The sequence below is a fragment of the Thunnus thynnus genome, chromosome 20 (genome assembly GCF_963924715.1).
Source record: "Thunnus thynnus chromosome 20, fThuThy2.1, whole genome shotgun sequence".
NCBI classification, from domain to species: domain Eukaryota; kingdom Metazoa; phylum Chordata; class Actinopteri; order Scombriformes; family Scombridae; genus Thunnus; species Thunnus thynnus.
In genome coordinates this window covers 435385-452635 of record NC_089536.1, presented here as the reverse complement: position 1 = coordinate 452635, position 17251 = coordinate 435385, and the positions used below count along the sequence as shown (strand labels likewise).

The following is a 17251-nucleotide window of genomic DNA, read 5'->3' as shown; positions in this document are numbered from 1 at the left end:
CAGGTGAAGAAGAACCGGGATGTTCTGATGAGACTCATTGTTACAGCCTTGTACCTTGCACGCCAAGAACAAGCACGCAGGACTCACGCAGGACTCGCGCAGGACTCGCACAGGACTCACGCAGGACTCACGCAGGACTCGCGCAGGACTCACGCTGGACTCGCACAGGACACACGCAGGACTCGCGCAGGACTCGCACAGGACTCGCACAGGACTCACGCAGGACTCACGCAGGACTCGCACAGGACTCACGCAGGACTCACGCAGGACTCGCGCAGGACTCACGCAGGCAGGCATTGCAGAAAGGAACGGAGGATGGATTTTGTTTTCCAGTGACTGGTGAGTCCTGCTGTATTAATTATCTATAGAGGTGATTAAGATTGTTGTTGGTAATGCTGGACTTTGCTGCTGTGAGAAATATGGCCTAATTTCTATCTTTCAGAAAATCTATTTTTTTTTTATATATTGTTTAGATGTTAGTTGTTGGTGATGAGTGCACTTCAGCCTCTTTTACACAGCTGTTCAAAGCGGGAATACTGCGCCTGTAATCCGCCTCGCTGTTCTGTGTGACAGCCAGCACGGCGGGACCGGGAGCTGACGCTGTTGTTTAGCCCGTATTCAGACCACATCAGGCGGTGCGGCGTACAGCTGCAGGGTTGAGGAGGTGTGCGGGGATGCAGGTGTGTTTGTGATTTGGAAAGTAACCGTTGTGAAACAATCAGAAAATAACGTTTTGATGATCTGATTCATCAGCTTCCTCACTAACGTTACCAGTGCTCCCTCTCTCCATTCACTCTCTAGCTCACTCGACCACAGCTGCTCTCTCTCTCTCTGTCTCGTCTTTTTTAAAATGAGTCGGGAAGCCGACAGAAAAGTCTAACTTAACTTTTAACATTGTCAAACAAAGAGAAATGTCCTCCCCTCGTCCTAGTAACGTCTCTTTACTTGCTTATGGCAGAGTTTACAGCTCTGATCAGTCTGATCTCCGTCACGCCTCTGAATCCAGAACGCCGCTACGCTATGAAAAGCTCACACGGAGGTGGCTTTATGCCGGCTCACTGTAAAAAAGTAAAGGCAAAGGCGTCTTTATGGCTATAATGCGTTTCTCTGTATAAAAGAGGTGTGTGTGTGTGTGTGTGTGTGTGTGTGTGTGTGTGCAAGACCCCACAGTCCGCTACTGCCACTGACTATCACTGTGACAGAGGAAGGAAAATATTACTGTCATAGATGATGTCACTGATGGACTTACCTGAGCAGGTGAGCTCCACCATGGAGGCAGAGGGAAATGATGATGCACAGTCCCTCAGTGCAGATCCAGAATGAACACAGTCAGAACTGATCCTCCATACAGATCTGACTGAGGCTTCATTTCTGCTTCCTGTTGAAACAGCAGAGCCACAGTCCAGATCTCTGCTGGCTGCAGCTGCTGCCATCAGGGTCCAGTCAGAGCAATACACTGGTCTCCACTCTCCCTGTTTCACCTCCAGTGTACCTGCACAGCGACTGGCTCCTCCCACCAACCTGATGCTCTGTGGCTCTGAACAGAAACAAGAGAGTCATCAGTAAAAGAATAAAGTGAGTGTCATTAGAACAGAAATGAAGCCAAATCAAAGCTGCAGCTCCTCTTCTACCTGAGCAGGTGAGTCCAACAGCTTTGCCAGGTGAGCAGGTGCTTCTAGCTGAGTCTGATCTTCCACAGTCCAGGAGAGCAGACTCATGGCCTCCACACTGGAACTCTTTGGTCCACATCGGAGCCTCCACTTCTCCATAGAGCGCCCCCTGGAGGACTGAAGGAGCCCCACAGCCGAGCTCCCTACAGACCACCTCTGCGTCCTGCTGGTCAAAGTCAGCTTCACACACTGAGGACCACGACTGCTCAGACTTCACCTCCAGTCTGCCTGAACACAGACTAGTCCCATTCACCAGCCTGACAGAGTCTGGAGAGAGAGAACCATCATTATGTTGGGACTACACGTGGACCACAGTTTACCACATGTCTCAAGACTCCAAGAAACCTGAGCCCTGGGGGTTCGCACCCAAAGTGTGAAGCTCCACCCATGGATCCAGGTTATCAAAACTAGAGATTCCCCTCTTATCTCTCTCTTTTCTCCACGAGCTGCAGCAGGAGCAGCTCCTTGCTCTCTTTCACACCTCCAGCAGCTGCTGGAGCAGCTCTCTGCTCTCTTGTGTGGCCTGCTCACAGCAGACACACACAGTCTTCTTTACGGCAGAAGACGCGAGAGCCTGCCTAAGACTCAGAAACTAAGTTTCCTTGTGCCAGCAGCTAACACACAAGTCTGCTGGCCAGTTTAACAAGTACAGGAGCCGCGGAATGGAGTTAGCTTGCCGCTAACTCTACACCAAGGAGTGACCTGGGCCCTCTGCACGACTGGAGTGCTCTCTCCCCAGCAACGCCTGCATCTTTCAGCTTCAGAGCCAAAGCCTTCTCAGCCTGACTCACCCACGGATTCACCAGCTGCAAAGCAGGACACCACAAAGCATCTCTTCCTTCATGGACTGGTAACAACTGGGCATAGCCTAGCAACACAGTGAAGCATAGTACGGCTAAGCAAGAATGTTTAACTCAAACAATGTACTGTACGTGTATTGATTTGGTTAAGGTTATACATTGAACTGTTGTTGTGATGTCCTTGTTGCCTATAGTCAGGTTACTGCATAGCCACACCGCTAGGTTAATGTTAGCATGCTTAACACATGTTAAATCCAGTAACTAGGCCTTGCATGCAACTAACCTCGTTTTAACCTGGCACCTTTAGCATACACCAATTGGCCTTGAATAGAGAACCACACAGTTAAGAGGTTAAAACCTAGTTTGGCAAACTTTGGTTCAGGCAGCACATGTGGTTCAAGACACCACATGGTCTGGCCTTTTATCTCTGTAGTTCCCTTTATCAGCCAAAGTGTCTGCATGCCATGTGCTCAGTCACCAAGTGACTGCAGCCATCTTGCTATTGTCTTCCCTACACACACACACACACACACACACACACACACACACACTCACACATTCACACTTGTATATAGATACACTTAGCTAGATTAGTATTGTGTGTTGCTTTTACCCTTTTGTTAAATAAATGCTTTTGGATATACCTGTTGTCTGTTTTAATGTTGCACAAGAATGAGTTTTGCCAACCTCTGCTCTGTAAAGAACTCCAAGTCCTTCCACCATAACTAGCTATTGATATGGTGATTTTGTTTATAGTTATTAAATTAATTATTAATCAAAGTCCCAAATTCATAGATTAGTACACTTTGAGACTGAATTGGCTATCTTTTTCCCTGAGTCCAGGGTGGTGCCCCGTTATTATTAATTCTTATAAATAATTTTATTGATTTTAATAATTAACAATTATCTTTGATAATCATTAATTATTGCTGATAGCCAAACTTGTAGCCACGGCCCAACAATTAGTTTGGGGAATATTTACCTGCAACATTCATACCAATAAAACTTTTTCTGAATTTGAAAGTAAGAACTGATAAAGAGAGAGAGCACATTCATACCTGACTCAAGTCTTTATTTATAGAAAATATTTCAAGCTAGTTGTAGGATTTGAACTTGTCTTACTCAGGCTCCATCTTGTGGGAGCATTGTGGGAAAGAGAAACACATAGAAGCAGCCCAGACATCAGGTGATGGAGACACATGAACACATTAAAGCAGGAGGCAGAACAAACTGGTAAAGTCTGACTTCCACCTGTATGTAGATGAATTACTGTTCTGAAAATATCTTTAAAAGCACAAACTGTTATCCAAATGTAAACTAAAGGACATCCTAACAAACAAAAGTCAAAGCACAAGATTAAAACCTCCTATAAAAGGACAAACAGATCTTTGAATACAGGCACTAACACTACACAACAACTCTATTAACATGATGATTTCTACAGCTGTTAAAAGGTGGGTGACCTCAGTAACTGTTGGAAACACAGCACTAAAACTGACAGATAGTTTCTGTTATAAACACTAAATGCTGATTCATCTAGAAGTCAAACTGTTGTCTTGATTTGGCTTTAAGTTTGAGGAAATGAGTTCCTCTTAAGTCAGTTGAGTTGTTTAGTTATATTACAAACATGGATCTATATTAAGGAGCATATAGACGGTGTGGCTGAGGTAAGGTAGGGTTTACTCAAGCTTTTTTTACCACTACAGCCCTGCTCACAACAAACCAGTTTCACAGTCATCATCAGATTCTCACATGTTGACGTACTGACGTTGATGGCTGAGTCGGTCAAGTCTGACAGTCTGACAGTGACATCACTAGATCAAGGACAACGTTTACACACATATTTGATGCACTGTCACTATGGTTTGCAAAAGGACTTATCCTTCAGTGATGATGATGATGATAACTGAAAGTCTTCTGTTTTAATCTTCATAGTGATAATTGTGTGTAATTTGTTATTTCTTTGTAGTTCATTTGCACCTTTAGTTTCATTAGGCCCTAAAAATAATACTGTAGTTGTCTGATTTGGGATCAGACTTGATCTTGCTGGTGTCACTTTATTACACTCAATTTTATGTTTGTTCTTGTTCATCAATTTATAGTTTATTCAAAACATTTTGTTCAAAATATTTTATTTTATTTATAGTTTGGATGTTTGTTTTGATCTTGATGTTAATGCAGCTAAATTCCTTAAATGAAGTTTTTTATGAGTAAAAAGTAGAATTTGTTGTCATATATATGCAGATGGAATATGATGCAGATTTGGTTTGAGTAGAAACGGCTTTGGTTCAAATAAATGAATGTTGATCAGTGAGAGGTGATCACACAACACAGAGAACTCCTACATTCATGTGTAATACAGAGGAGTCAGAGAGCAGAGGAGGAAACAGATTAACATCCTCAGCTGCCTTCAGATCAGACAGAAAACAGCTGATCAACATGTTAATAAGACATTCATACAACACTGCACGCACAATAGTTTCCATCAGAAACAAGTAGTGAACACAACACTGACATATCATCAGCTTTTAACTTGATATATTGAACTTGTTAGCAAACAGTTGCTTATTTGTTTAGGCAGCAAGCAACAAGTATATTAATTAGTAATGTAGTTGTTGCTTGTAAGGTGGATGTGACTGAGCTGCTCAGGAGAACTGCAGGGTGTTTGAGTGAACCACAGCAGGTTGCTTAAAGCTGCAGATTGTCTCAGTTTGAAGCAATGAGCCTCCAGGAACAAGCTAACTTCTCTACCCTTTACGATGCCATTGTCCTCAGTGGCGTTTCCTCCCAGAAGCCAAAGCAAGCCAGCCTTCCCCTGTTTTTTCAGACTGCAGTTGTCATTTCAATAAAAAACACTTTGTTTAACAGTTTCGGTAATTCTTCTGTGCTGTTGCTGTCATCGCTTCTCATTGAGTATTTTACAATGAGTGAAACAGCACCCCTCTAAATGTTAGGTGGTGAATGTGTGGTGAAACACTAGCAGTTATCAACGTTATTGAAGGGGGGGTAACCCTTAACCATTTGATATCACCGTTAGCAACATTAGCAAGTGTCGTTATGGAGGGTGGAGATTTGGAGGTTTTAGTAAAAAACAATTTTTCTAAACTACCACTACAGCAGCAACTCAAAATTAAATCTGACGGCAGGCCAACGCCCAAACTAGAACCACGTATGGAGAGGAAAAAAGGAGGGATTCAGACATTCAATGAGGAAAATTATGTTCACAAGGAGGGGCTAGCTGGTAGTGCTGAACTTCAGCGGCTATTTTACTGGCCGTGTCTTCTTTTCTACAAGGATTCGTGCTCACTGAATAATCCATGGGCCACTACAGGATTCATGGACCTTGCCAACCTGTCACGGGCAGTTGAGAAGCACGGTAAATCAAAGAGTCACATAGATTGTGCTGTGAAATTGAAGCTTTTTGTGCGCATCAGGATTGATGAGGCTCTGGACTTGGCAAGAACCATCAGCACAAAGAAGCACAATGAACAGGTGAAGAAGAACCGGGATGTTCTGATGAGACTCATTGTTGCAGCCTTGTACCTTGCACGCCAAGAACAAGCACGCAGGACTCACGCAGGACTCGCGCAGGACTCACACAGGACTCATGCAGGACTCACACAGGACTCATGCAGGACTCACGCAGGACTCGCGCAGGACTCACGCAGGCAGGCATTGCAGAAAGGAACGGAGGATGGATTTTGTTTTCCAGTGACTGGTGAGTCCTGCTGTATTAATTATCTATAGAGGTGATTAAGATTGTTGTTGGTAATGCTGGACTTTGCTGCTGTGAGAAATATGGCCTAATTTCTATCTTTCAGAAAATCTTTCCTTTATTGTCTGTTTGTTGAGCAACATGAGTGAACGTTTACCATCGGAAGACCGGGTTGGCAGTTTAGCTAATGCATGTGTGGGAGAAATAACCAGGTTAGCATAGTTTCAGCTTGTTGAGCCGGTGCTTTGAGTACATTTGTTAACAGGTGTCAGAAGGTGATTTTGTAAAGGACTCATTGTTAATGACGTAGTTTTTATACTGTTTAGATGTTAGTTGTTGGTGATGAGTGCACTTCAGCCTCTTTTACACAGCTGTTCAAAGCGGGAATACTGCGCCTGTAATCCGCCTCGCTGTTCTGTGTGACAGCCGGCACGGCGGGACCGGGAGCTGACGCTGTTGTTTAGCCCGTATTCAGACCACATCAGGCGGTGCGGCGTACAGCTGCAGGGTTGAGGAGGTGTGCGGGGATGCAGGTGTGTTTGTGCTTTGGAAAGTAACCGTTGTGAAACAATCAGAAAATAACGTTTTATTGATCTGATTCATCAGCTTCCTCACTAACGTTACTAGCGCTCCCTCTCTCCATTCACTCTCTAGCTCACTCGACCACAGCTGCTCTCTCTCTCTCTCTCTCTCTCTCTCTCTCTCTCTCGTCTTTTTTAAAATGAGTCGGGAAGCCGACAGAAAAGTCTAACTTAACTTTTAACGTTGTCAAACAAAGAGAAATGACCTCCCCTCGTCCTAGTAACGTCTCTTTACTTGCTTATGGCAGAGTTTACAGCTCTGATCAGTCTGATCTCCGTCACGCCTCTGAATCCAGAACGCCGCTACGCTATGAAAAGCTCACACGGAGGCGGCTTTATGCCGACTCACTGTAAAAAAGTAAAGGCAAAGGCGTCTTTATGGCTATAATGTGTTTCTCTGTATAAAAGAGGTGTGTGTGTGTGTGTGTGTGTGTGTGTGTGTGTGTGTGTGTGCAAGACTCCACAGTCCGCTACTTCCACTGACTATCACTGTGACAGAGGAAGGAAAATGATGTCACTGATGGATTTACCTGAGCAGGTGAGCTCCATGATGGAGGAAGAGGAAGATGATGATGCACAGTCCCTCAGTGCAGATCCAGAATGAACACAGTCAGAACTGATCCTCCATACAGATCTGCGTGAGGCTTCATTTCTGCTTCCTGTTGAAACAGCAGAGCCACAGTCCAGTTCTCTGCAGGCTGCAGCTGCTGCCTTCGGGGTCCAGTCAGAGTACTTCACTGGTCTCCACTCTCCCCGTTTCACCTCCAGTGTACCTGCACAGCGACTGGCTCCTCCCACCAACCTGACAGGCTCTGAACAGAAACAAGAGAGTCATCAGTAAAAGAATAAAGTGAGTTTCATTAGAACAGAAATGAAGCCAAATCAAAGCTGCAGCTCCTCTTCTACCTGAGCAGATAAAGAGAGAGAGCACACTCATACCTGACTCAAGTCTTTATTTATAGAAAATATTTCAAGCTATTTGTAGGATTTGAAAATGTCCACTCCATCTAGTGGTAGCATGAAGAATGACACTGTGGTGGACAGCAATGCATGATACCAGAAATAAAGATGTATAACTGTAAAAGGAGGTATCTCTCTGTTATAAGGTAGTCACGCCCCCTCATAACTCTGTTCACAGGAGAATAATGGATGAAGCTACAGCTAATCTGAATTAGACTCCTCCTGTTTTCCTCTGTCAGATTATTGCTTTCAGCAGTAGCAGCTCATGCTATCAGACCTCAGCTCAGACTACAGTGAACTGTAATTGTTAATGCTGGTCTGAGGTAGGGATGCCCCCTGAAACCTGGTTCTGAATTGGATCCAGTATTAAACAGTAAAAACCTGAGATATTTTTAAGGTCAGTTCTTTTATCGGTACTTGAAGAAAACAAGGAGTGAGATTATTGGATAGTAAAATCTGGTTTTGGTTCTGCTTGTTTCAAGCAGTATCAATAAAGAATCGGACTGATAAGGAGTATTGATGAGAGTAGTAGTATTGATAAAATCCTAAAGAAACTGATCACTAGTCTGAAGTCAGTACATCTGATCATCATGTTGACACTGAGCTGACAGAGAGCAGCAAACTGGTCTGTTTACACTGTTAATGTGAATGATTAAATATCATATACATACAGTATATTGTAACTCAAAACTACTACAACTCCTGCTTTCTCTTGTAGTGTGACATGTAGACCCCCCATCTTTTTTTACACTTCAAGTCTATTTCTGTTGCATTTAGTGAAGCGTAATCTGCACAGACGGCTGTAAACATCCTGCTGTATATGTGTTTTAGGGATGTACGATATTGGATATTTTGCCAATATCAGATATTATATATACACATTTTTTCCACCTGGATGAGGAGACTATTACACATGCAATCATAGGTTCTACTAAGTATGATCAAGAAGACAATAAGAAGAACCAAGGAAGACTGGAGTTCAGGAGCTCAGCATTTAAAAGATTAAAGCATTAATGAACCTGCCAAGTGGGAGCAGCAGTAGTTTTCTTAGAGTTTATTAGACAGACAGGATTAATGTGCAGCAGAGGGTGGCAGTAATGCACCTGATACGCTGGTTGCCACCTGCTGTTATAAACCAAAAAGAAGAAGAAGAAAAAGTTTTTTCAAACAGAGTGGTACATCCTGTCAGCCGAGGTGTTTCCTATCTGTGCAGCCAAACACAGCAGCTCCTCCTGGACTGTTTCACCCTGACGGTCCCGGTGTTCCACTTCACTGAATAACTAACCGGGGCTCGGTGCTCCAGTTGGATCCAAACGGAGAGTCGGGGCTAACTGGGAGGTTAGCGGCGCGTTAGCCGCAGCATGATTGGAGGGAAGCACAGCCAGCGAGCCTCCACTAGTAATAAAAAATGATGGAGTTATATGAAAAGGTTGGATGGTCGTCACTGGCATCTAGAAGGCAGCAGCAGACTGTGTCTTCATTTATAAGGCCTTGCTTTCTTTGCTGAGTTATTTAACCGCTAGAGGGCGGCAGTGAGCAGCCGGCGACCAGAGCGCCCCCTGCTGATGACCGCTAGAGAGCTGCAGTGAGCAGCCAGCGACCAGAGCGCCCCCTGCTGATGACCGCTAGAGAGCTGCAGTGAGCAGCCAGCGACCAGAGCGCCCCCTGCTGCTGCTCATCAATCTCTTGGTGTGAGCAGTTAAAGTTAGAGAAACTTTTAGTTTTACTAGCTGCTATTCTTCATCATATTTGTGACTGTTTTAAGTCGTGTGTCTGTCAGTATGTATGATGATTATTTTGTGACTGTGATGTGATGATGATCTGTCGTATTGTGATCCTGTGTATATGTAACCTGTTCTCAGGTCTCTCTTGCAAAACGGACTCAGATGTCTGTAAGAGCCATAATTGACTGTAAGTAGAATTGAGTTTTGTTATATTTCATGTTATTGCAAGGAAGAGAATATATTTATTACCTCATGAATTATGTTTGTTTATTGAAATGAGTAATTTGTTTGAATAGTGAGCTCATATTGAGACGTGGTTACTGCACATGGGCAGAAGGTTACAAAGTTCACGCTTGCTTTAAGAAATGACACTTACGTTAAAAGAAAGTCAGAAGAAAGTTAAGAGTTGAACTAATCAGGTTTTTGACCGTGTAAACGTATGAACTGTGTTAATGTAACAGAACAACAGGTTGGATATTACCAAGTTCTCCGTTTGAGAGAAGCTCAGTCGGATTTCTTTTGGATGGTCAAAAGATGAATGAACGGATCTCTGCCCTTCTGTGGAGTTGTGGATTATTAACAACTATGTGAATACGTGTCAACAAGTTCTCCCTGGCTGGCTTTCTAAAGGCTTTATAAAAACACTGGATTTCACCCCCATAATCTCAATGAGATTCCTGAATAAATAAAGCTTCATAATAAATATACATTGTTGGTTTTATAGATGAATTTTCTGACCTTTTCTCTGTTATCATACCTGAGTCTGACAATATTCTGATAGATTAAAATAAAGAACTAACCAGCAGTAAGATAACTTTATATCTAACTGTAAGAATCCAAAACAGCTTTTAAAACTTGATATCTAAAGATTAATTCTGACACCAGCAGATCAGTGTGGTGTTAACATGTATCACTGTTTAATGATAACAGACTCTTTGCCTACCTGAGCTGTAGCTGTTGGCACTGTTACAGAGGTTGATGGTGAGGTTGGCAACGATGTCCAGGAGGAACGAGGAGTCGATGACACTGAACATGTGAATTTCATCAGGATCTGAGGCGATGGTCCTCAGCTGAGCCTCGTTTACATTCTTTACACCTGAGAGAAAAATGTTAAAACTGAACCATAAAAACTTAAAATAAGAAAACAATTTGGTTGGAAAAGTAATAAAATTATTGTTTCCTGCTGCTTCCTGCTCCTTAATTAAACCTGAATTGACAGGACATGCTCATGGTTGTGCATTTTTAATCCCATTAAACAGAAATCATATGTCCTTCATTATCACTACCAAAGCACACCACATATTTAGATTTACTTTCTTCCTTGTGAGCAGCAGATTGGTTTAATTCATTTCAGCCCACTATTAAAAGACTTGATTTAATAATGTAAGACATTAAATGATATAAACTATAAATGCAGTCATACACATCATCTTAAGAGTCTTACTAACTAACGCTTTCATTGTATCAAAATATCATGTTTAATTCATATTAATGTCACGTTATTCTTTCATGGTAAAATAATGTAGTTTCAGAGTTGCAGAGAGAAAGTCAATCACCAATAGTGTAGATCTCAATGCCGGAGTCTCTCAGGTGCTGTGAGGGGAGGGATACGTCGTACCGAGACTCTCCATCAGTAATCAGGATGAGAATTTTTTGGGAGTCTGAACGCATTCCCATATTGGGTTGAAACAACACAGATTGGATGTGACTCAGAGCTATTCCTGTATGACAGAAATAAAGAGGCTTTAAAAGATACAGAGACTTTATTTCATGTGTTGCTTGTTCCAGACATAAAGGTCCCGTTACTTTGTTCATAGACTGTTAGGTGACTGACAGCTGCAGCACTTCAACACCTGTGTAACAAAATATCTGGTTCTTTGATAAAAAGTCAAAGCTAGAAGCCTGTAGACATAAAAACTGAAAGAGAAAAGTTAACTACGACTCCCAAGATGCATTTCAGTCAGAAACATCCAATCACAGAGCTTCAAATTCTACTTTTATTTGTATTATTATAATTATTATAATCACTATAACAGCATCAGCAGTCTTTGATATATAACATTATACCATGATACTATACAATAATGTTATATCACAATATTAATAATCATAAGACTATTACAATAACATTATTATTAAAGGAACATTCTGGTTCATTTCAACCTGATGTATTTCCCATAAATGTGGCCATTGTGTCTCTATGTGTCAGGCTAACTTTGTTCTCTCAGCTCTGTTATAGAGATTCAAGGGATTCAGTAAAAGACGTTTATTACACACAATGATGAACATCAGGGCGAGCTGCTGAGACTCCTACAGCTTTCCACATAAATATGATTTTGACATGAATCTCTTCAAAAGTTTGTTTGTGAGTCTGAATGAAAGTAAACACAGAAACTATCGGCCTGTAGCAGCATTATGGTGAACTGCATAGAGATCTATATCCAGCTCAGCATCTGTTCCTGTAGAGAAGAAGAAACTTAGTATAAAATGGTTCATGTCTGCAAGTTTCCAAGATACACACTGAGCAGTTTAATGACTATACAGCTGGATGATAGAGACTTACACACTGTTATCACCACAGTTACGTGTTGTCATCACATTTTCTTTCCCAGAATCCTCAGTCACACTATGTGTGTGTGTGTGTGTGTGTGTGTGAGTGTGTGAGTGTGTGTGTGTGTGTGTGTGAGTGTGTGAGTGTGTGTGTGTGTGTGTGTGTGTGTGTGTGTGTGTGAGTGTGTGTGTGTCTGTGAGTGGGTGAGTGTGAGTGAGTGTGTGTGTGTGAGTGTGTGTGTGTGTGTGTGTGTGTGTGTGAGTGTGTGAGTGTGTGTGTGTGTGTGTGTGAGTGTGTGTGTGTGTGTGTGTGTGTGTGTGTCTGTGTGTGAGTGTGTGTGAGTGACTGTGTGTGTGTGAGTGTGTGTGTGTGTGTGTGTGAGTGTGTGTGTGTGAGTGACTGTGTGTGTGTGAGTGTGTGTGCAGATGTGTGTGTGAGTGTGTGTGTGTGTGTGTGTGTGTGTGTGAGTGAGTGAGTGTGTGTGTGTGTGTGTGTGAGTGTGTGTGTGTGTGTGTGTGTGTGTGTGTGTGTGTGTGTGTGTGTGTGTGTGTGAGTGTGTGTGTGTGTATTTTAAGACACATTACCAAGACAGTAATATGCACCTACACAGGCAGCTGCACAACACACACACACTTAGACACGCAGCAGCACACAGACATGAAAAAGATTACAAATAAAAGGATCACAATGAGAAAAATTATTATTGTGGACAATAATAAAAAATAAAATCTGAAGGTGCTTAGGTGACATTTACCCTCCTGAAAGAATAAATGAAAACGAACAGTGATTTGGCTGCTCTTCAGTGGCTTGACTGATATTCTCAGTGAGTAACTGAAGAACGCAGCGCAGCCCACACTTGCTCTCCTGCCTTTTACTCAAATCAGAAACACATTAAATTGAATGAGAGTATCTGTAAAGATACAAGATAAAGTGCGTACTGTATATAAAATAACACATAGCTACAAGCAAGTGGGCAAATACACATAAATATCCTATACACCACATATGCAAATAAAGTTTGAGCATAATATTTTATCAATTCAAAATCAATCATTAATGATGCAGAGGAGACCATTCATCATTAATTTACAACCTACAACATTAAACCCTAAAAGCATCTGTCTGCACAGTTGATCCTCCCACATACTAAATCACAGTTGTGTATAAGACATGTGATAGATACGTAGCCCAAACGTCCATGTGACCACAGCGTAGGCAAACATTCAGCCCTACGCCGTCCCTACGTTGACGTCCACCAATAGAACGGAAGCCTTAATGGTCAAAACGACTTAAGACGTTCAAAATGGACGTGTTAACGGGGAATTTTCTGTCATCTTAAGACATATAAATTAGACATATTAATGCGAACTTCAAATTAGACGTTTTGATCCATATGGCTTGCCGTACTTAGCCTGTTCACTGATGCACGGAGCAGGTTAGGACATCTTAACAGGGAAAAACTGAAACAATCTCATGTTTGCTTGTTTGCATCCTGTCCAGTTAGGAATCATGTAACGGAGCTGAGAGAACAAAGTTAGCATCACACATAGAGCCACAATGGCCACATTTATGGGAAATATATCAGGTTCAAATAAACCAGAATTTTCCTTTAATATTTCTGGAATCACTATAAATGAAAATACTTCTTACTAAGTTTATCTGAAGTCTGTTCTGAAGATGTTATTTGTTAGCAGAGACACCGTTTTCTTGATCTGTCAAGGGAGTGAATTTCATTCACAAATTGCTGGATATATTCAATATATTCTATACTATAAATACTTTTAGTTAAAATTTTGTACAAAATATGGATCACTGACAGCTTCACTTTCCACCGCTGACAGACCTAAATACAGAAAGTAAATATATTTGGATCTAATCAGAGTCTCTGCCTCAGTCCCTCACAGTGTAAAGCTGGTGTGGATCAGACAGCCTGCTGTTAAATTACCTGTGTAGTAGTCATAGTCTCCTCCTTCCTGTGGCAGGTTGGCTATGGCCTCCAGCAGGGATTGTTTGGTCTGGTGGGCGTTCAGGTCCCACTGGGTCACTGATCTGTCACTGTACTGAAGCAGACCTGCAGAAAACACACAGAAATGTGTGAAACTGACACACTGACCCAGCTTTTGATTTTAAATGATAATGAGAATAACAATGATAATAATGATAATTGTTGGTTTATTACTGTTATTACTGTTATCTTGTTGTCATCGTTGCACCAACACTCATACACACACATCACATGTCTCACACACACTGATGTCTGTACTAATCTGCATATGCATAGAGGGACCAAAGGACTTAAAGGACCATTCCAGCAGTTCAGTCCAGTAGGACCAACAGGCTAACAGGCTAATAACCCCTGAGTCTACTGTCTGACTCTGGTACATGACTTTAGAGTCTCCTTCCTGGAGGAAATGGACATTGACACCATTGTTGGAGGAGTTGGAGCGAGGCAGTGATGCTGTGGATGAACCAACATGACAAAGTTGTGCATCCCTCCTAGCTAGAATGTTTTGTTCAGAAATGCGGTGTGCTTCACAGAGTCTGTTCAGTCAGAACATCTGTCCTGCTAACTGATCCAACACGGACCTACACAGAAGGAATGTACAGTATATCTCCACCATGGAAATCAGTGTCTGGATAAAAGATTGTTTTACAAGCTGAATCATAATTACTATGAGTTATAAATGTGTGTTTCTGTAGATGAAGCACTGAATTTTAAGGTAGGTGTATCACCTGAACATTTCATTTTGAACATTTTGAGAATTCTGCAAGTTATTACAAAGCTAAAATATATCTGCATGTTTTGGGAAATAACTGGCAGTAATGGAGGCTGTATGCAGACAGCAGTTATTTAGCTTAAACATGTAAAACCACTGGTATGGTCCTTTTATCCTCACATCAGCCATAACCTTGATTACTCTGGTTATCATGTCCCATTTTACTGCTTTGTTCCTCATTTTGAATTTTGGACCTGCACCTGTATTTGAATATTTTCACATTGTGGTGTAAAGATTTTAGTATTTTGAGTACTTTATACACAAGTAGTAGTAGTAATAGTACCAGGAGCAGTAGTGTGAATAGTTGTAGTAGTAAAAATATTACCGATCTGGACTTTGTCAGGGCCGATGTTGAAGTTGTTGACTATTTGAGTTAGAAAGGACTTAATGTTTTCATGGTCTTCAGAGGTGGTGTTCCTGGATTCACAGACCAACAGCACGATGTCAGCCTTGGCTGTGCTTTCACACTGAGAACCTGGAGGAAAACAGAGGATTGTGGGATACAATACACAAGAGATCAGATATAGAAGCAAGACTAAGACTGTGTCTGAAATCACTCACTATTAACTACAAAGTTCACTCTATTTACCCTCCTCCATTTTGTTTCAGTGTCTGAATTCTGTGTGTAAATTTATCCAACATTTAGAGCCTCAAATGATCCACAATGGAACAAAAAACATGTGTTCATGTCATGTATACTACTTCCTGCAAACAATCCCACAATGCCATGCGTTGCATTTTATAGATCTGATATAGATTTTATAGAAATTAGCGGTGTGCAGCTCTACAGCAAGCAGTGATAATGTCCAAAATCTAAATGCTAACATTAGCATATTTTATTAGTTATTAATTTTGAGGGTATTCGTTCATAAACCAAAGTGGATTCATTGTCCACCACTGATGGAGGTGCGGGTAACATCCTCCAGCTCCTCCTGGGGGATCAGAGGTGTTCCCAGACCAGATGAGATATATTCTCTCTTTTTACCTGTTGGTTGGTGTTTATCTTCAGCCTGGAGTCCTGCAGAGAAAATCAGAAAATTAATATTTATATTGTTGCAGAGCTGTGAACTGAACAAACACTGTGAGGCTTTGCAGCAGCTCAGAGCTCATCTCACTGAAAACACACAGATGTTGAAGTTGATGCTACAAACAATTATAATTTGTGTATGAAAATAACGTGTTAAATTTTCAGTGACTAGAAAACTGAGCTACTGCAGTATGAGGTACTCTCAATTATTCTAGGGTGAAAATAATCCCCATAAAAAGACAAAAAATGAAGGAAAAACAAATGTCTCTCTTTGCCTGGTCAGTCTGAAACTTTAAAACCTTTTTTCTCGACCTCACTGCTTCTACTTTCTGCTTCTTCTCTGAAGAGCAGCAGATGAGATGAACACATGAACACAAGCTCAACAGACGCTTAATACAGAGTTAAAGGAAAACTAACATGTTGGTTTGTTTCCTGTTTGATCGTCTGACTGCTCGTGTTTCTGACCTATCAGACGTCTTTTTAGTGACATCACCATGTTCACAGATCTCAGATTAACTTGTTGAGTACGATGTTGTTATTACTGAAAAAGATGATGAACAAAACTATGAAAATAAGCCAGAATTATGTTTTAGTGCAACAGACTGGTTCATATAGAGTTAACCAACAGACTGGTTCATATAGAGTTAACCAACAGACTGGTTCATGTAGAGTTAACCAACAGACTGGTTCATATACAGTTAACCAACAGACTGGTTCATGTAGAGTTAACCAACAGACTGGTTCATATACAGTTAACCAAGAGACTGGTTCATATAGAGTTAACCAACAGACTGGTTCATATACAGTTAACCAACAGACTGGTTCATGTAGAGTTAACCAACAGACTGGTTCATATAGAGTTAACCAACAGACTGGTTCATATAGAGTTAACCAACAGACTGGTTCATGTAGAGTTAACCAACAGACTGGTTCATATAGAGTTAACCAACAGACTGGTTCATATAGAGTTAATGCAACACAGCAGCTCAGAATGACTTCAATACCCAGAAATCCTGTATGGTGACATCATATAACCACTGTGCTATTTAAAGACTGTATGTGTGTGTGTGTGTGTGTGTGTGTGTGTGAGAGAGTGTGTGTGTGTGTGTGTGTGAGTGTGTGAGCGTGTGAGTGTGAGTGTGTGTGTGTGTGTGCAGATGCAATAGTGTGTGTGTGTGTGTAGATGCAGCAGTGTGTGCGTGTGTGTATGTGTGTGTGTGTGTGTGTGTGTGTGTGTGAGTGTGTGTGTGTGTGTGAGTGTGACTGTGTGTGTGTGTTACTGACTCTGTGTGTGTGTGTGTTTGTGTGTGTGAGTGTTTATGTGAGTGTGTGTGTGTGTGTGTGTGCAGATGCAATAGCGTGTTGTGTGTGTGTGAGTGTTTAAGTGAGTGTGTGTGTGTCTGTGTAGATGCAGTAGTGTGTGTGTGTCGATGCAGTAGTGTATGT

At 41.7% G+C, this 17251-nt stretch overlaps 1 protein-coding gene and 1 long non-coding RNA gene across 3 annotated transcripts in view; both read right to left on the bottom strand.

Annotated features, from left to right (window-relative positions):
- LOC137172747 (uncharacterized) overlaps positions 1-17251 on the bottom strand; it is a 272865-nt gene that overhangs the window by 165352 nt on the left and 90262 nt on the right. The window lies entirely within an intron of this gene.
- The window catches only part of LOC137172566 (collagen alpha-1(XII) chain-like), a 19857-nt gene continuing 11671 nt past the window's right edge, over positions 9066-17251 (bottom strand). Inside the window, exons 2-7 of the mRNA XM_067577079.1 lie at positions 15674-15796; positions 15104-15319; positions 13947-14072; positions 11007-11171; positions 10394-10546; positions 9066-9121 (exon numbers count right to left, since the gene is read on the bottom strand). Coding sequence (XP_067433180.1) covers positions 9066-9121; positions 10394-10546; positions 11007-11171; positions 13947-14072; positions 15104-15319; positions 15674-15796 — 839 coding nt within the window. The remainder of the gene's footprint in view (positions 9122-10393; positions 10547-11006; positions 11172-13946; positions 14073-15103; positions 15320-15673; positions 15797-17251) is intronic.